At 36.3% G+C, this 21,390-nt stretch overlaps 1 protein-coding gene across 1 annotated transcript; it reads right to left on the bottom strand.

Annotated features, from left to right (window-relative positions):
- Positions 1-1,838: 1,838 nt before the first annotated feature.
- On the bottom strand, positions 1,839-19,950 carry CHRNA5 (cholinergic receptor nicotinic alpha 5 subunit). Its single transcript, XM_062583307.1, has 6 exons — positions 19,836-19,950; positions 8,004-8,155; positions 7,168-7,212; positions 6,308-6,417; positions 4,462-5,293; positions 1,839-2,344 (listed from the first exon to the last, which is right to left on the bottom strand). Exons 1-6 carry the CDS (start codon positions 19,948-19,950, stop codon positions 2,183-2,185), a joined length of 1,416 nt encoding a protein of 471 aa, XP_062439291.1. The 3' UTR covers positions 1,839-2,182.
- Positions 19,951-21,390: the final 1,440 nt, after the last annotated feature.

The raw sequence follows: 21,390 nt of genomic DNA, 5'->3' as shown, positions 1-21,390 counted from the left end.
ATGAGCTGAAGACCCTAAGGATTCTACTGTAAGCTGTTTTATCCATATATTCCATGATCAGCTTATAGAAATGAAAGAATTTAATTACAAAAAATTGTAGTTATTAGTATAAAGGTTCAGACTGCATTGGTCACTAAGCTGCTAATCTACAGCCATCATTTTGTGAGGGGAAAATAGATGCCAGGGAGGAGTTAGAAACATATCACTAATCTATACCTTTACTTATCTTAAAAAAGTTTACTCTTACCCAAACAGGAAGTAAGTAATTCAAACCCCAGCGAGAACTAAAAAATAAACTTTGTATTTGAAGGGGAAATAATGTATCTGAAGTAATTTTTGCAGTTTCCACACACACACAGTGACTGATGCACTGGTATATTTTAATAATATTGAGAAAGGCAATGTTATGATATTAGTGTATTAAATCAGACCAGTTTTCACTGCAAGTTCACCTTTAAAATGAATTATAATGAGGAAACACTGATACCTTATGGTAGATGTAACTGTGTAATTGAAGAAGAATAACTCACTTTTCAGTCTTAAGTATTTGTAAATTGAACAAAAAAAATGTCAGACTGCATCATTTCCCTGCCTGTGAGCCTTAAAAAGCCACATAAAAACAAAAACATCTTACAGGTGGAACAATTTGAAATAAATATTCAATTATTTGTAAGTTATGACATAAGCAAACAGCATTATAGTCACTACAATGCCAAACAATTCTTATTTTAAAGGAGATGGAAAAACATTATGTATATTTGTCTATTTTTTTAAAGTCCATAACTACTCTAACTTACTATTACCAAAGATTTATATGAAATTTTCATATAGACATGAATGTTGTTTTTAATATAATTATTTAAATAAACAAAAACTTTCCAAGCTTTGTTCTTGTTTGCCTTACTATATTAGCCCTGAAGGATACAACTGTTAAGAAATACATTGTCAGAAACTTAAGCATATGGAAACTCCCATTTATTTTAGAGTTTGTTATGAAAAATGTAACTTTTCTTTAAGAAAGGTGGCATTGTAATAAATTTATATTCTGTAAATACTGAATTTAAATTTGTATTTTCATAAAATGATTAAAAAGTCACAATACAAGCATAGCTACTTGTCAATACTCTCAGAAAAGAGAAAGTAGGGAAAGTCATCTATGGGAAGTCCTTGCTATTCAAAGTTATGTATGATCCAATAAGTGAGAGGACTATCACACTAGTTTTACAAATTCACTGTAAACAAATATGTAAAAAAATATCAACAATATTTGGTTACACAGTCTGAATTTTCAAATTATTTCCTTCAGAAAGGCATTCCCCAAATTCCTGGTAACCATGCTACAAACTTAATTTTGAGAAGCAAAGTTAGAGATGGGTTATGTTTGCGAATAAGTATCAAGTTACTTATCAAGAATAAAGAAATCTGAATGTTCTGGCCTATTAGAACACTTGTGCAACCTGGGCAAGTCATTTAAGTGTATTTGCTTCCCTTTCCATAACTGATAATGAGTGATTAATATGCACATATTCTCTAAGTATTTTAAGGTTTACTATGTTAGGGGTTCATATTAGTATTCTAGAATTAACAAAGTTTTAAGTTTAACAGAAAATTTTGCAAAAAATTTCACTGAAAATTTATGAAGGCAACATGCAGTCATATCACTATTTATATATTGATGCTTATATTATTATTTTTAAATTTCTGTAGAAATCTTACACTGACAACACATTCAAAAGGACTTATGCCAATAAAAATCCTCCTTTGCATACTCTAATAATAGAAAGAAGCAACTCCATTGCATAAGTATTTGCAAATATTTAATACTCAGTATAATACTTTACATAGCAATTTAATATTTGGTCTACAATGATCCTCTTTAAAAAACTTTAAATTCTTGTATTTCTTAGTAGGTGTCAGAGTATATTTTTTGACATACCATACATGCAAGTGTTTGAGAAGGTCCTCTTGATTCTGAACAGATTTAGAAGTGAATTAGTAGATTAGCACTAAGCAAATCAACTTCCTCATGTCCTGGGTGCCATGTTTTAACATAGTATCATTTTCTGTTCTTGGGTTTTTTTTTCATTCTATCGGAAACACAACTACAAAGAACTTGCATGGAAACAGAGCTACTATGGACCTTTTCAGAACCATGTCAGCTGGAGGCAGATCCAAAAATATTTTATGTATTCGTACTTCCTATGTGCATAGGTACTATTATATTTGCCCATTTATGAATAACAGGAATAAATAACACAAGTGATCCAATTACTGAAACCAGAAGAAAAGTCCATAAGAACATTCGATCAAGCACCTGAGCAATAAATTTCCAGTCTTCAACAACCTAAAAAACAAAGAATACAAGAGTTGTTCAGTGTCTGTGAGAACAGTAAGAACAGTATCCAACTCCTCATTTCTTATTCAGATACCCTACAGTACACATTCTTCAACTAGGCCAATTTAATAACCCCCTTTTTATATAAATCTTCTGTAATTACACTGTGAGCTAGTGCAGGAATGCACTTCCGTTTGTGAGGACTAGTTAACTACAACACAAATACTAGATTTTAATACAGTAACTGACCATGAAGAGTACTGATCATCCTCAACTACACAGAGAAGAAATCAGTATGCATTTTGTAATATACTGGAAACTTTAGGATTCAGGCCATAACCTCATTATAACGTAAAATTTCCAGACATTAAAAACAAAAAACAAAAAACAAACAAAAAAAAAAATAAGAAGAAGAAAGAAAAAAAAAAACCACAGACAATAACTGTTGTGTCAGACTGTGAAGCTACTACTGCATGGAATTATACACTAAGGAGAGAACACTCACAGTACTTGCAAGACTGTTTTCCTTTTTGATAGAATTATTCATGTCAATACAGTTTTGCATATACAGCCAATATAATTGCACATTAAAACACTGCTAAGCTACTGCCTTAAGTATGAACTGATGCTACCTGTATGAAGCAGTAGACTTGGGAGATAAGAGGTAATGTTAGATCAACTGTAGTTTTTATTTATAACAGTTAGACCTAAAAACCTTACTTTTTTCTGCAGTTAAAGCTTGCACTTTTAAGGCCAAACAATGAGACACACTCAGCTGTTTATTTAGCTCTGAGGTTTAGTCTTCTGGTATATTTATTTACAATACAATCATAATATTGTCCTTCTCTGTTCTTCTGCCAGAAACACTATCTTAACATAATGTGTATCAGCTAGTAATTATAACATTTTACTAAAGAATGTAACGAATACAATTTATCAGTAGCAACTTAGTAGTGTGCAGTGGTAAAAAGAAGGCCACCAGAACTGATGTAGCACATTTTCAAGTGTGAAGTTATTTAAATGTATCATTGCTAGATGCAAATTTAAATACTCTTACAAACTCAAAGCTTACAAAAGGCAAAGAACCTTCCCAAACAAAACTCTGTTAATTCAACACAAGGGAACCCTGCCAACCAAGAGCCCTAGATCACAGCACCTCTCGTGTAAAAAACAAAATACAGATCACCTCTCCTGTCACTCACAGACAAACAGAGCAAGTCCATTAAGAGAAGGAAAAACAACCCTGTCATTTACAGGAAAATACATATTTAATAGCATACTATTCTACATATGCTTTACAGAAAATGCAATGCAGGATGTAAGATGCTGTTTTAACACTGCATCAGATACAATTAATCAAAATCTCATCTGGATCCCTTGTGATAATTAGTATCACAGGAGAGGCCTGCAAAGCTGCATTAGAGGAGCTAGCATGGGAGAACATGTTATCAGCAACCTGAAACTTTTGCAAATGATCATTTCTGCATTGAGATAGATTAGAATAATCTGAGGCCTTGCCATCAGAAACAGATGGCAGCATCATGAGATCAGACAACAAACTTCTGTATTTCCAAGTAGGTCTGAAAGCAGTGGTTGGGTCTCTGAGGCTCCCTTAGAGTTTGCTAGCTTAAAAAGCAAGGAAAAAAATATTCAAAATGCTCTTACTTGAATGTTTAAGGAAAGGACAGTTTAACATAGTCCGATATAATTTAAAGGCATAATAATAGTGATAGAAGAGATAATAGTGATAGATGACTCAAGAGATCATCTAGCCCCTGTTTGATCTCAGCACAAAATGAATAATATATGGCAACAGCCTATATTTAATGTAATTCATGGTATTTAAAAACTTTTGCTCTCTTCTAGAGGTAAGTTCAAATTTGAAGTAACCCACGGATTGTACAAATATCAGGCCGATACAGTAAAATGTCTCAGTATTGCACCATACTTGCACTTATTTCCAGTGAATAATTACATGGGTTACAGAGTACAATTTTTCATAAGTACAAGAACTGGAAACCCTAGCATACATTTAATACGAGACTGCATACAGACAATCTAAACTGTTATTCGGTTCTCCATTTTCTGATTTTAGAAAACAAGTGTAATATGATTAATGTACCCACCTCACGAACTTCATTCTCCTTCATGACATGCCTTGTAATGTAGCGGATAGAATCTAGAGCTGCTTTCAAGGTGTTCCTAGATGATTCTGATCCACTGATATTGACTGTTTCCTCCTTCTGAGCAAAGTATCTGTCTACATGACTTCTCATGCAAAGCAGCTTAGGAAGTCTGTGAAGAAATATCTTGCGGACCCAAGGTGCCATAGCATTGTGTGTAGATGAAGACCGATGGTGAATATTGATAGCAAAAACTGTTATCACAATGGACAATGTCACAAATATCATGGTAAACACCAAGTACTCTCCTATAAGTGGAATAACTTTAGAAGATGAGGGAATAATCTCTTCAATAACAAGAAGAAAAACAGTCAAAGAAACCAATACTGAAGTGCAAAGGGAAATTTTTTCACCTTCATTTGAAGGAAGATAGAAGACGAGAACAGTTAAAAATGAGAGTCCTATACAGGGAATAATGAGAAACAACGTGTAAAAAAGTGGCAAACGTCTAATTATAAATGAGTATGTAATAAATGGATACCAGCAGCATCCATCAGTTCTATTTCCTTTGCTCCCTGTTGCAGTCACTATTTCCCATTCTCCGTTATCAAAGAAATCTCTCTTGTCAACATCATAATCTTCTAGAATTATATCAACCTGTGAGCCATCGTAAGTCCAGGAACCAAACTTCATAGAGCAATTTTGAAGGTCAAAGGGGAAGAAGGTTACATCAATAGTACAGGAACTTTTGTAGTTTGCTGGTGGAGTCCAAGCAATGGTACCATCATATTTTACCACAGTTTTTGTAGATGTTCCCTCAAAACGTCCATCTGCACTAAAAGAAGAGATACATGCATGCAATTACAATGTGTTAGCTATTTTATATATAAATATATGTATACAAACATACATATTCAAGAGAAAATAGCTTCAGTTAAGGCTTCATCGAGTATTTTTATTAGTCATTTTAGCTGCTTATCCTTTCTCCCCCTTCACAGCCAAAAATTTACATTTGTGTTCATATCCCACTTCTTTTCAATTTGAATGTCACACAGGTAAACAGCTTTGGAAGAGTGAAGAACATTTGTGAGTCCCAAAAAAGTCTGTGCAAGCTTCTGTGGTCCTCACGAATTAAGCAAGAAATTGAAAAAAAACAAAATAACAACAAACTTCTGACCTTCACAGCACAACCAGACTGTAGTTTGTATTGGTAATACACCGGACACACTTTGTAATTTGGACAAATTACACTAAATGAAGAATAAAAAAGAAAAAAATCAGCAGAGAAGATACCTGTGTGCCACCTCCAAACTTAAGATTATAATCTTTATAATCCCAATGTTTTCCTCAGGTGTCCTACCATCACTGTACAGACATTGAAGTTGAACAGAAAAGTTCACTCAAAATGTATTTCTGCTGAGAATTGTTACTTCCCCACAAAACTTAAAGCCAAATTAACTTAATTTTAAATCCATGAATACAATTCACAACAGTACAGATGAGATGCTCCTATCCCATCACTCTACCTTATTAGTTTGTACCCAACATTGTTGAAGACACTGCCTTCTCGTTATCAAAGTTTTCATGAAGAAGTGAAAAAAACTTTTCAAAGACTAGAAATTCCATACAGAAGCAAAACAAAGCAAAATATTTAAGCATGTAACAAAGCAACAACAACAAAAAAAAAAATCAATCTGCATTTTGGAGTCATATTGTAAAGCCTTCCCATATATTCTTAGCTCTACTTAATGTGTACACATAATTCATCCAATGAGTCCCTTCTACAAGCAAGCGGGTAGTGAAGTTAGAGAATGTACATGTATTTTACAGGAAAAGATTAAAATCTTACTTGTCATACAAAACAATATCTGGAATCCAAATAGAATCTGATGGGACACGAATAGATGTTATTCCAGCATAGTCCTCAGGATTCCACCTTAATTTTACATCTATCCATTCCTATAGACACATGGAGATGCAGAAATTGATTTGAGCACAGCAAGACTGGATGAAAATACATATAAATTTTGAGTACAACAGTACATTTGCTGAATAGATTTCTACTTATCTCATTCAGTGTTTACTTTTTGTTGTAAGAGCCATTTGACAGCATTTCTACGTACAATTTAAAATATTAAAATCCATTTTCAGTTTAGGTTCACGTAAGTAAAAGCTATTACATGTAGAAACAACCAAATTTTAAAAGGCTGATTCTGAATGAACTCCAAGGAGTTTCGAAGGTTAAAAGAAACTATCTAATCTTTCTGGTCAAAGCTAACAAACAAAAAACATATTGCAGCTCTCATGACATACTCCTTCCTTGTTTCAGCAGCAGCACCAAAATAACACCAGTAAAAACATGTTATTATTTTGGTATTATTATATTTGAATAAAAGCTCAAGAGGAAAAAATGCAAGTGTTAAAGAGTTTAAAAATATATTCTGTTTTAAGTTTAAACACACATTCAGGTCAATTCTTACTTAATTGGAACTGGTTTGACTGCCACACATTCCTGCAGAAACTACTAAAAGAGGATACAAAACGTTATCATCCACATATTCCCATTTTGTATTTTCTGGGTAGTCTAAAAAATTTCTTCTGAAAAGAAATGCCCGAACTTATGTGAAAGTTACCAGGGAAAAAGGGAATGAGGAGCAGCTTGGCAACAAAGGAAGTAGCCAGAATCTTCTGTTGATATTCTGCACCTACCTGCTTCAACCAAACATTTGTCGTCATTAATTGATTTTTCTCGTCCTATAAAACAAAGTATATTTTATGAAAAAAAATTGTCTAGCACATTCATTGTAACTAACTGCTTTAATTCAAATAGGTCTTTAATTTAAAATATAAAAAGCAATTCTAAAAGCATTCCAATCCTTGATAAGTATATTTACACGAACACTTTGTAAACTTACAACCACAAACAAGTATGTAGTCCTACTGTTTTTCTGTGGAAATATAAAAGAATAACCAACTTGTGGTGGAAAAGAAAATCTTCTTATGGCTATAAATAGTGAATTCAACTTGAAATTAATATTTTAAAGCAAGTAAGTTTTAGAAAAAATGTCAAATTAATCTCTTTAATATTACAGGTTATGTCAAGAGATAATCTTCATTTCTATGGAAGTGACATATTTGAAGGCTTTCAGCTTTTTGTAACTTATGGGGAGAAAAGGGCAGTATTTGCAAGTGTTCCTGAATTTTACAGAAATGAGACTAGTATGCATTTTTTGCATTCAATAAACAAATAAAATCTCAATTCCCTAAGCTTATTATGAATTTCACTCTTTTCACTGTAAACTTTACTAAATCTTGTGCAACTCAACTAAGAGTTGCTTGTTTTCTCAGCCACCTTTTATTTTCTTCACTTCAACTTCTTTATGCTCCCATCTACAACACATTTTTCATTATGTTGATAATCATTTTACAGGTTTAACTACTGTGTTTAAATAAAGAGATGAACAACTATTTCATACGATAGTATGTTGATTTTTACTATTCCAGAATTCTATGAATTAGAGGAAAAAAGTATATAACATACATACCACATCTACCAGCTGAGAGATTGCAAGACCAAACTTTATTTTTATTGTATCATTCAACCGTTCCACTGGACGAACCCATTTTTGATAGTCTTGAAATAAATGTTTAAACAAACGATCTTCACTTTTAGCAATAAAAGAAGGTTCAGATAAACCTATACAACAAAAGAATATTGTTAATATTGATTTAAATTAATAGAGTATAACAGTATTCCTATGTCCAAACAGCTACAGCTTTGCTTATACAGAATTAAATTTCTCATCTTATCCTCTTTTCTCTGGAAGCATGGTCGAGGTCTTGCAAGGAGAATTTTGTAAAATTACCTTTTCTTCCTTAGTATTGCCATACAACCATCTCACACTGCTGTAATCTAAGGCCTAAGAACATAAAAATAATTTTAGGAATAATAAGACAAAAAGCACTTGTCATATACCTGGTGCCACATAATTACGGAAATCTAGAAATAAAAGCTTAGCAAGATGAGGGAGTGTGGTTATATCACTCTAAACCAAGATGGCACTGAATAACAGTACCTGCATCCTCACTATAGGGATCTTTAGCACATTGTAACTGATGAGGCATTGTGTAACTTGGGCTCCTGTTTGATACGCCAGTATCTTCATGTTTTATACATTATTTCTTCTAATGTTTATGCGCTAACTTCTGGGATGCATAAGCTTTGCAGTAGTTCTACAATGCAATGTGGAAAAATCCTGTACTTAACTAGAAAGATGTTTTCCAGTCAATATAACGCTAGAATAAGTAGAGGTTACACTGGAAGTTTAGCACATGTAGTTAAACAGCAGTATGTAGTCAGTTATTTCATTTTCAGTTACACGTCCCTTGAATAAGTACAGATAACATTTTATTCTTGCTTTTTGTGCCACAATTTGACTGCACGTTCAACTGCAGCTATTCCGAGTCTGAAAAACATTTTGTCCTCAGGAAGGCATCAAAACAAGGTAGTTGCTAAACAAATGCTGTCATAAAATACAAATATTGACCTAACTTCATCTCTGATAGTGCCAATGCAAGTGAAACAGGTGGAGACTCAGGACCAGGGTCCTGATAAGCATCTTATCTTATGTGAAAGAGATCCTTGCTTAGAACTCCACCGAGACCATCCTGACTTTTCATCAACCCATCCTCAGTATTAGTGAGCTTTCATGGTCAACCTCAAAAGAAGCAGGCCTATCACTTCTGCCTTTGTCTCAGCTCGTTAATATTACAGGCTGTGATAAGCATTTGGCATTTTTATTCTTAGAGATTGTATCCACTGTTATGCAGATGTGAACTAAAAGACTTGCTGATTTTATTTCCTATTTCATGTCTGCAGTAGACAGGAACAATTCCAAAATCAGTGAGAATACAAAAATATACTTTACAGTCACCAGCCCAAGCCTTCAAGTTTCTGTTCCCACCTTTCTCACTGAGCCTTTCCCAAGAATCTTTATGTTGAAATTGTGAGTCTGTGATTTAAAGAAAATCTTAGCAAAAAATATGCTTGACAGCATTGTTTCCAATTGTTTTCTTACAAAATCCACAATACATTTTGATCGAGCAAGAAATTATTCATTCATCACAAGGTGGCAAGGATGTATGTTGTTTTAAATAGTGGAAACATCTGCTTTTTTCCTCTCAGCATAAAACACTGCATTTTTGCAGTATATTGCAGCAATGTGCACTACACACTGAAAATCATGCAAGTCTGCACCAAAACATAACCAAGGACCAAATATAGGCCAAATGATCACTGAAAAGCTGCAATTACTTCTTTAAAATTAACATACCACAAGTTATGTAGTGAAAATTTTAGATACAGGATTTTAGAAGGGGAACTTTAGATCAGAAAAGAAGGCAACTGCATCTTCTAATGTAGAAATAGTAGTTATGCTCTTTTGGAAACAAAAAAATATTAGAAAGGAGTCTTTTAAAAGGGTAGCACCAGCACTTCTCTCAGCTTTTATAAAGGATCGCTTCCTTGATGTTTTGCTAATGTCAGCCTGGGACTTGTGCTTTTCAATGGTGGAAATAACTAATTACGCAGACGCCATCTCTACATTGCATTGCCATACCTTACATGTGTTAGTTTGCCTTCGCAATGCAATGCCCTACTTGCATTAGTCTGTGATTAAGACACAAACTATTACAGCAGCTTCTTAAAGAGGTACAAATGCAAGTTAATACCCTGAGCATAAAATTGCCGAAAATTCTAGTGACATACACACAAATATGAATGCCACTGGATTAACTGGCATGTACATATAGCACAGGAGATTATGTACAAGACTTTAAATCTCCAGCTCCACAGTTATGAAACTCAGAGCCTGACAGGAGATTACCTCGCTCATATGGGAGACAATGAGAACATACATCTCACAGATACACATGCTAAAGCTTCTGATGATTTAGATCTGATGAGAACAGTTATGAAAACAGGTAATTCCTTAGCAGAGGAGGGTGGCAAGGGAGAGAGGAGGAAATGATGTGAAACTAGGTGGAAACAAGAATTCTCAAAAATATTAGTTACATAAAAAGCTACATCAAAGATCAGGCTGTTTTGTGTTCTAGAGCTCATATTTACTACTCAGATGTTGCAGCAAAGTCAGAACTGCGGTGGGTACTGGTACCAGTGGTATAAAACAAAGTTTAGACTGTATGACTCAGGGATAAAACAACTTGCTACATATATACTTCTGGCAACACTGGAATTGTGAGCAGGTGTACTATTTCAGCTTAGGAGTCCACCTGCATTAGCAACAGAAAACATCCACATAAAAAGAACCACATCCTACTATCGACCAAGGTGTGCGCTCCTTCTTCAGGACCTCTAAAACTGAAAGTATTTTCATTTAAGCCAAGACAGCACCTATGGTCCTCCAGAGCTCAAAGAAACTGGAGACAAATTGATGATCTGGAACAGCCAAAATTTTTATACTGCTTACCAAGAACTAGAAACTAGAAGCCTTATTTTATCTCTCGAGAGAAAGAAGCACATGGAAGAGCTTTGAGAAAAAGCACTGCAGATGGAGAAACACAAGGTAAAGAGCAGCTGGAGCTAGAAAAGAGATTTGTAAATTGCCCTAAAAGATACCACATCAAGCAACTTCCTTTAGCTTGCGGAATTCAATAAAACCTAATCTTTTACCAATACATTCTCACTTAAGGATATCAGTAGATACTGATACCCAAATGCCAAGTTTAAGGTTTCTTTATTGTGAGAACGTATGCAAAATATAATATAACCTGAATAACAGGAGAAGGACAAACCTAAAGGTATAAGGAGAGAAGAGGACAAAAAGATAAATTAGTTGATAAGTAAACTAAATGAAAACAACTTTCAGCAGAGGCAGTAGGTAAGAGCTAAATAAGGCCACTACCTCCAGAAGCAGCCCAAGCTGCACACATCCCCTAAAAGAGAATGGTTTTGAAAGGGTCTCCAGCTCCCAGACAGAAGTCAGAGCAACCATCGAAGACATGAATACATGCTCCAGACAAAAATTTCTACTACTCACTGATAAGATTTAAAGAGACTGAAACCAGTGAGGAAAAAGACCTAACAATTACTATAGACAGTCTACCAGATAGAGTAAACCAAACTAGAAAGATGTTAATGATCATCTTTTTAATGTAGATTTAAAATATGATAGCGTTATATAAGCAAATGGCATGACCTATCTAGAAACTGTGTTCACTAACAGCATCCACCTAAAAAAAGATACAGCAGAAATAGAAAAGCACCAGAGAAGGGCATAAAGAGATTAAAACCAGAGAGAGTCATCCATATGAGGAGAGATTGAGAAGATTATTTTGTTTGGAGAAGAGTGAATTTAGTGAACATAACAGAAGTAGATAAAGTAGTGAATGGTACGTGCAGAAGGTCACTCATAGTTTTTAATCTTTCTCATAAAAGAGGGTAAAGTGAACAAAATAAAAGTAACAATTAAAAGCAGCACAAACAATTACTATAAGAAGTCCATATCATAAATATTCAGCGAATCAGAGATTATTAGAAATCTAAGAGGACTAAAATTTTATAATTGTCTGGGATTACTAAACTATCACTTATGTCAGGTACCATCATACTTGCACAGAGTATCAGTTCTCATTATTTCAATGCAATCTGCAAAATTATCTCAGAATTTTATCAACAGATTAATATTTTCAATTTGCTGTAGTGACTTGGTTAACACCATTTATGCCATTGATTTAAATGAACCTAAACTAGTCCTAAGTGGGTGCAACAACTGCAGTGTAGACAACTAAGACAGGCACAGAAGTTTTAGTTTGCTCCCATTTGTTGGGGGACTCGGCGACAGCAGTGGCCATTCTGCTGCGCAGATGAGAAAGGCTGCATTTACAGATCCCGCGGGGGGAACGAGCCACCTGCCATTAACTGACTTTTCCATTAAATTTTACAGCAGGAGCGAAAGCAGAACATAGTTTAAAGAAATGGATGAGCAGAAGAGGTGCATCAGGAGGATCCCTTTTCCCTCCAAATCCTAACATACACCAACACACTGCGTGTTCCTGTTGCATGTCAAATCAGGGCTGGGTTTTAAGGCTGTTGACCCTTTCCTTTCAGAGGACAATTCTGTTTACACTGTATTTCTTTCATTCACAAACGCCTAGCAAACTAGGGTTCTCGGAGAGGTATTATCTGTGCACGCTCTACAATGTAGCTTTTCTGTTTCAAGTTTGTTGACACCTGGATTTTGTAATAGCAAAGACTTGATGAGCAACATACAATGTACCACTTCCAGTGCATATATAAAAACACTTAAGATGTAAGAATTGCTCCCAAAGACCATTCAAATTCGAGCCCATAGGACAAATACACAGCAACAGACTCTGTTACACACAGACACATACAGAAGTTATCTTCACAGCTATTGGGTTAAAGTATATTTATTTTTAATGAAGTCTTCAGTTCAACAAACCTGCATCAGTCACGGAATAATTCCTGTTCCTGTCTGTAACTACAGAGCGAGTGTGTAGATTTGCCGTGTCTTGCTTTTAAAATATACTTAAAATGAATCCTTCCTGAAGACACAACTTAATTTTTCTATGCCTGTATCCCTATTTCCCGAGTTGTGCATGTTTTTTTGTATATTTCAGCTTAATGTTTCATAGATACTTGATTTCTGTATTAGCATTAATGACATTTCACTTTTATAGTTAGAATTCTGATTTTCTTTTCTCTCTTTTTTTTTGGGGGGGGGGGGAGGGGGGAATTTGAGAATACCCAGCTGCATAGCTACCTTCTCTCCATTAATTAATCTTGAAATAATGCAGAGGCAGAGTTGCACTTCCAGTTCCTGTGCTCCTGTAAGATTACCTCTTGTACAGAAATGCAGCGTTTTTGGGGGTACATCATGTTTCCTGACAAAGCTTCTCTTAAACAGAGCATTTCTTCATGTAAGCTACATGGGGATCATTCCCTTACTTCTTTTTCATACTTTCAAATATTTTTCACACATGTTACACTCCAACCTACTGTACAGCTACTGATTTAATGAGTATATTTGCTAAAAACAGAGTTGCATCATATTTTGCTAACTTTCTTCTGTGACAGGAATGTCTACACCTTTTCAAATTTCTGCTTAACTAGTTTGTTTATTAATAAACTGGGACATACTAGTACTTCGTAGCCAATAAAGGACAACATATACCCAGGAGAACTTGCCATGAGGAGGCTGGAGATAGTAATAGCATGCTAAGGGTTGGCAAAAAAAAATAGATAACCTTATTCAACAGGACCACACAGCTCACTCCTTATACAGATTGCATGTGTTTAATTATCTTTCTTACATGTCTATATGCTTCTAGGATTATAATAAACCAGGCACCTGTTAAATTTATTTACTGGTGTTAGTAAAAGCAAAATTGTTTAAAAACTGGTAGTCACCAGAAAAAAAAAGGTATAGAAGAGAACCAGAGAGGAAAAAAGTACAGCTAACGCAGTAAGACAGCAGACAGGCTACAGCGGTTAGAGAAGAGCCGAGAGGGGTTAAAACCCATGACTGCCATGACTAGCAAACCAACAATCCAGAGTTCTAGTCTCTAAGTCAGACGGTAAAAGATGACGGAAGCGCTCATCCCTGCTACTAGCTGACTGTACTAAAAAAAAAAAAAATTGAGGATCTGTAGCCTTTGAAGGGCAACTCTAAGCAGTGTTAACCACTTACGTGGTTTTATACTGCTTGGGTCAGGTAACTCCTACAGCCTAAAGCAAAGGTAGCTTTCTGTACTGTTCGCCGATAAATCTCAGTAACAATTTTTACTTTATAATTTACACACAAAATTCTCTTCTGCTCACCCTCTCTGTTTGAGTCCATGTTCAGGAAAAAATCTAAATCACATGAGAAAAAATTAAATGGCCAAAATCTGAATTCTGCAAACTGGAGACAAATATTTATGCACAAAACAGACTGATAATTCATTTTTTAAACTTCAAAGTAGTCAAAGCATGCTTTTGTCAAAACAGCACGTAGAAGGCGTTAATCACTTGAACCTGTACACTACTATATTTAAAACTTCAATCTCATCATTTCCCCCTAAATATTAATAAGTTTTAATAAAATCACTTTGGAAGAGCCATAAAAAAGATAAAAAGTAAGAACAAGCAGTAAATTGGCCTCAAATACATGAAGAACATTTAAAAAAATGTGTACATGTCTATTAATTCTGTTGACATTTTCAAGTCTAACTTCCACCACTGCTACTAAGACAGGTCTATTTTAAAGGCCTCAGATAAATGCAAAAAAAAAAAAAAAAAAAAGAAAGAAAAAAAAAAAACACGCTTTTTATATTGATTCATACTGTACTGTTATGGAATAAAATTTCTTAGCATCTTAATATAATTTAACAGTGAGTGTAAGTCTAACATTCTGCACTGCCAGCTTTTCAAGGCACTTGCTGGCAGTTTCCCAAGACACTGTAAGAAATTGCCCCCAAGCTATTTTTAATTAAAGTTTTGTTAATAGTTCTCTCTAAAAGGCAAGAGATGGTACCAAACTAAAGGAAACATGAACATCGTCAAATCAAATGAATGATGTAAAAACAAACTCTCCATATAAGAACCATTAGTGAAATATTTAATGAGTGTTATAGTAAGGACACTATTCACCTGCGTATTTTAATAATTTGTTGTTTCCTTTTTTAAATAGGAGAGCATCATACTCCATCTTTCTCCAGAAAATAAATTTTCATTGAATTATATATTTAGATAAGAAGTTTAAGAACCACATTGGGATTCCAGGTGTAATAAGACTGGTCCTTAAACTGTCAATGATGTAGTTCAAAGCATTTGCTAATTGCTTTAATCCACCGCTCTTTCATGTTTTCCTTCAATCCCTACTTGGTGCATTTTGAAGTCCATGGGAGAAGAGGGTCACTTTCACAAACCTAATAATAAGATGTAGACTCAGAAGAAACTTATATTTCCAGAGAAAACAGTTAGAAAAATCAGATTATAACCACATATAACTATAATGCAATATATCATTATAATGCAACAGGACAGTATTAAGGACTACAAACATGGCCAAATAGCTGAACTTTACTATTAACACTAGACTCTTTAATGGTGCATTATCATAATATATAGACTGTTATTCAGTATATCTGCTTTCAGTACACTAATATTTTTATTGATACCATTCTCTAAGTTTTAAAATAATATATTTTTAGATAATGTACAACAAAAGTAGCACACTGAAGGCCAGAAATGGACTGGTAACATTTAAATGTTACTGTAAAAGTTATTCAGTGGTCATTCTGAAAGAAAATACTTAAAGTTTTCTTTTTTTCCTCCCATCTTTCACAAGAATTCTAACTTACAGTGCCCTAAGCCTCAGTGCTTTTCCTCCTTTAAGTTTACATATTTTTTCCACAAACATAGCTCTAATCACATCACTATATTTTGATATCTGGTGACAATTCTTACCACAAGTCACATTTGTATAGCAGTAGGCAGGAAAAAGTATAATGAGATGATGTTCAATTTTAGCTACAGAGCTCCTTCTAAACTTCCCTTCATATTATAAGGAATCTTCTCCCATTACTTAATTAAGCAGATGAGATACGTAACATATTAAATGAAGTATAAAATAGAAGTTTTATTTTGGTACTGCCTGTACCTTAAAGGGATCATGAGTCACATGTTCTGTATGATCTTAAGTTCCCCCCTGCTACTTACCCTTCTACACTTTAACAGATGCCAAGACTTCAAACAGTAACAGTTAAGAAACAGGAAAATCATTCCTATCAGAAGAAATGCCCATAAGCTAAAACAGCATTACTAATGCTATCCAGTTTACTGGAGGCAGAGGGAGGGAGGGAAAAGCCAGCTATTGCATTCTGTATTTCCTACAGTCACTCTTCCCCCCACACACACCTCAATTAAAAAAAAATAAAGCCAAAGTCCACCCCTATATGTACAAGCATGGGAATGAATTTGTTCAGAGGTTGTCTGAGGATTTCAAAGGTTGAGAGTAGTAAAGCGATAGCATTGTTTTTCTATCACTGTGTACAAATACATACTCCACAGCTGCAACTTTGAGTTTTTAAAAAAAAAAAAAAATAAAAATAAATAAAAACTTCAAGGCTTTCAGGATATCGTGAGGATTTCTACCTTCTCTCTTACCTAGTGCACTAATCCCTTGACAACTAATAACAAAATGAAATGAGATATTGTAGACATGAAACTGTCAAGGATTTTGAACTGCAACATTGCTTAGCAGTTACAAATATGAAGAGAGGTACACAATCTGTATGTAGTAGGGAAGATGTTTCTTATATTCAACTCAAATTCAAAAGATTAAAGTTTCCAGTTTGATAATTTTAGAGCATAATTAAACTATCCCCTAATAGCTTAGCATCAAGGGATAATTACTCCTCATCCAATCAACAGACTATATTGTCACGGAATTTGCAACTAATTAAGTCAATTTGTAGATATGAACAACTACAGACTTATATTTCCCTATTCAGTCTTTAGATTAAGAGCTAGTCAGAACAGAAGTCATTCCTTTCTGAACACTCGTGCCATGGATCTTATTGTAAATACAAATGATACACCAAACAGTATCCTTAACCTACAGCTTCACAAATTTCAGTGATGCTATGGTCAGCAAGACTCTCCTGATTAACAACCACCTATAGCACTGCTCTGCCATACTGCAGATCTATAACAGTATTTACTTACAAGTTCATTCACACTAACATTTTCCACTCAGTTTTCAGTGGACAGACTGATCCTTTTTCCTTGATCAATATTTGCAAGCACAAAAAAATGCCTCAGGTCAGGTTGCCCCAAAGTGTGGGCAGAGCCTCCAGGTAAAAATTGCGGTCTCTCTGGAGTCAGTGGGATTCTTTCTGCTGCTTTCAACACATCCAGGATTTTGCCATCCCTCTTCAGACCATTTTTATCCTAAATACAGCACAGGACTTGCATAATTCTCACCAACTGTGAACCTGTCAGTAAGCCCAGAAGATGGACCACAAAGACAGCACTGAAGAATGCTGAATGCAAGCAGCAAAGGCAGTGCATGTAGAAAGCGTGGGTGGTGCAAGAAGTAGAAGAAAGAATAAGCATATAGAATCTTAAAAGTAGTTCAATTTATTCATATGGACTTAATTTATGCATCATGGAAGCAAGCACAAGTTGACAATTTATGTAAACACTTATGCAAATAAGACATAGGCCTCGGGCTTTTGACAAGTTGCCAGTGCAGCCCTGGATGCTGCAGAAGTTGTGCACTGGCGTTATCCTCTGCCCACAGCAGCACCCAGCGCATGCAGCTAGATTCCAGCCTCAGCTGCACACGGGCACGCAGGCCTATGGATCATCAAAATCAGATACTCTGCTTGCAAATGCAAGCAGAGCAGAAGATTTCAGAACATACATTATCATAACAAAAACAGGTATGATCATTCTGAAAAGTGTGAAATTGTGGAAATCCTTCCTTCCCTAATTACTCCACAAATCAACGTTCATTTTTTCCCCCCTTACAGCCTCCAAGGAATGCTCAAAAATTTTTAAGAGAAAAATCTCAACAAATCCATCCTTCCTACTTATATAGAAAGGCTTGAGTACTTTTAACATGTGCAATTTCTCCATTCAATTCATATATTTCAATCTCACCTCCCATTTTAAGATACTCAGTATGGAATGAAACTTAAAAGCTGATTTAATAATAATCAAATTGTATTTTGTCTTGTAAAAACAGAATTATCCAGGACAAACAGTTAGTTCACCTCCAGATTATTAACTAAGGTAAGGGCAAATTCATTTTCAAGCGCTTCTACACAACCACAAAAACAAAGTCACATCCACATATTCAATTCTACTTCATTAAAAAGATTAGTCTGTCATATGCAAAGCAATGCCCCTAAAAAATTGTAATTGTAAAAGAAATTCTGATTCAGGATACTATTTCAGTTCACCCTACATTTCACAGTAGATGGCCTTGAATATTTTTTTTTAAGTAAGCTTAATTTTACTTCAGAATAAATAAATTGAGAAAGAAAAAATTTATCCTTGTATATATATGACCAGTTCTCACTGAGGCCAGAACTATTTGCTCATGCCAAAAGACAAAATTTGGATCACCCTGACTGCAACTAATTCCATACACTGCCATATACACTATACAGTATAGCATAATAATTTCACACAGTATTTTCTTCCATCATGGTGAAAAATACTAGTTTTCCAAACACTGAGGCCAAGAGTAATCCTTTAAATAATACCTAGAAGTAACAGAGAAATTTTGGTAAGTTTAGTTAAAAATGAAGTGTCAATCCAATTTCCTTTTCTTACACCATTTTTATGTTCATTTTTTGTAAATTTGGGGCTAAAATTCCAGAAAGACCATTTTATTTTGAATTAATTTCCTTCGCATAAATATTGCACTGTTATAACTTCAAGATTTTTTGCAAAACTCCTGGGAATAGAGCCTTAAATTATGTAAAAGCAATGCTCTGAAAGAATTATTTATGAAGAATTCTTTGAAGGAGCATTGATTTTGCTCCTTTAATCTTTGTGTAATTTAGCTGCACATACTATTTTATGTCCCTTAATTTTAAAAGTTACATCCTGATTGAATTACAAGACTGACTCTTCAAAATTTAAATAAAGCACCAAACTAAAAAGAATGCTGTTACAGATTCGTAAGAGCAACATTTTTATGCCCATCAAGATTCATAATGTAATACAGCAATTGCTAAATATGTTTTGTAGACTTATCTCCAGTCAAGCAAAGAGCACGCACCACAAAACCATGACTGTAAGCAAATCAAATAAACGAATGGAGCAAGACTTCAAAGCTACGGTATTGTAAAGCCTCGGGAGTGTTATTGATTAATTTGAAAAGCGTAACGACTGTGCAGCGCGGTGTGTAGCGGTCAAGGCTGATGTGCGCATGCAAAACCCTAGTTTAGCAAAGACTTTCTTTTTTTCCTTCTTCCGTGAGAGAGGCAGCTCAGGTGAGTCCCGTCAATCGCAGTCTCTGTAGGTTATCCTCGTTTTGTCGTAAGAAGTAACCGCAGCCCTCCAGCCCCCACCTCACCGCTCCCCGGCGGCGCGCGGCAAGGGCCACGAGCAGCTCCGAACCCGCAAGCCGCGCTTCGGCCCGCTCCCGACAGAAGTTGACGCACGCAAAACCTGAGGCGACGCGAGGCCACTCTCCCCGCGGCAGGATTCCCCCGCACGCACCGCCCTGGACACCCGAACCCGGGCCGTTCCCAGCGGTGAGAAGTATCTTACTGAAGGCGGAGAGGGGCGAGGCGACGCGGGGGCGCACGGAGCCGCCGCGGGGCGCCTTACTCACCGGCGCGAGGGGCGCGGCCGGCGGCGGGACCGGGCTCGCCGAGGAAGGGCGCGAAGAGGCAGGTGAGGAGGAGCAGGGGGCGGCCGCCGCGCAGCCGGGCGCCGAGCGCGGCCATGGCCGGGGCCGGGCGCCCGCTGCCTGGGCGCGGCGCGGCGCGGCGGAGGACGGGGCGCGCTCCTAACGGGAGGCGCTGGCCACGCCCCGCCGTGAAGCGGGAGCGGGGCGAGGGGCGGGAACGGCGCGAGCGGCGCCCTCGCCCCCACACGCCCGGCCGGCGCGCGCGGCGGGAGCCGTTAGAACCGTTAGAACGGGGCGCGGCGCTGTCCTCCCTGAGGTGCCGCGGCGCGGGCAGCACGGCCGCGCAGGTGACGAGCGGGGGGGAGGGCGCCGCCGCTGCCCCTCCAGCTACCTCTAGGCGGGTTTTCCGTCGCTTCGGCTCCCAGGCAGCCGGCCCCTCCGCCTCCAGCGCCTACCCGGCCTCCCCGGGACCTGCAGCCCCAAGAGAAACGTCGAAGAACGACAGTAAAGTGACCCGGGCGAACGTTTCCTGGTGAAAAACAAACCCTGCCTAAGTCATGTTTCTTTTAAGCGCATGTGTGGGAGGGTACAGATGACAGCGAACTGAAGTGAAGAGAGAGATTCTAAACTCATTCTTAACTTGCATTGCCTTATTTCATTTTTCAGTTTCTAAATCAGAATGGGAACTTTTAATTGAAACTAGACTAAATGCAAGCTAAACAGACCTACCCTATTTACATTATGCACATTATATACACACACACACACTATAAAATGAATGATCAATAAAAAAGACTTTTCTTTCTATATCAGATAAGTTTTAGGAATGAAACTTTGAAGTACACCAACTGTGAAATATAATTAGTGATTTTTCCTGTATTATCCTAATGTAAATGTAGATGCCACAAAAAATAAAGAGCACTTGCCATTAAGCAATGCAGGTTTATTTTACATTTAAGGTACTGTTTGATAACACATTTGCAGAGAGAAAAGGAGTGCAAGGACATGTTAAATGGCTTTACAGAAGGTTCATCAGCTGCTATGTAAAAAGTGCTAGATACCAGGTTTCCATGGGAAAGAAGTTATCATTTTTAATAACTGTACCTTCCTAAAATTAGCTTTATGCAAAGCAGTGATTTCATTAGGTATATTGTCAATTATCAAAATTATATGACATCAAGCTTAAAATACAGACTAGAAAAATAATGCATCTATTCGTATCCATCAACTTTTTAACAATCACAAGAATACTTAAGCATTTCAATCCCTCTTTACATTTTTAATTTGATTTTATTGCCTTATCTTCTTGCAGCTATATTTAGGTTGGGCACCTCTGTGCAAGACATAATGCAGGGCAGCACACGCTATCTAAAAAAGGCTGCTTACACAGTAGCTTCTTCCAGCACATATCTATCGTCAAGCTGTATTGATTAGAAGGCTCTGCAGTAAATGTGGTCATTTTATATTTTGAGAATCCATTTTTATACTGCATGCCCTCTGCAATCAAAATGCATATGAAAGGATGCAGCATTCAACT

Source organism: Rhea pennata, chromosome 10, assembly GCF_028389875.1.
Source record: "Rhea pennata isolate bPtePen1 chromosome 10, bPtePen1.pri, whole genome shotgun sequence".
NCBI lineage: Eukaryota > Metazoa > Chordata > Aves > Rheiformes > Rheidae > Rhea > Rhea pennata.
This window is presented reverse-complemented; position numbering and strand designations above follow the sequence as displayed.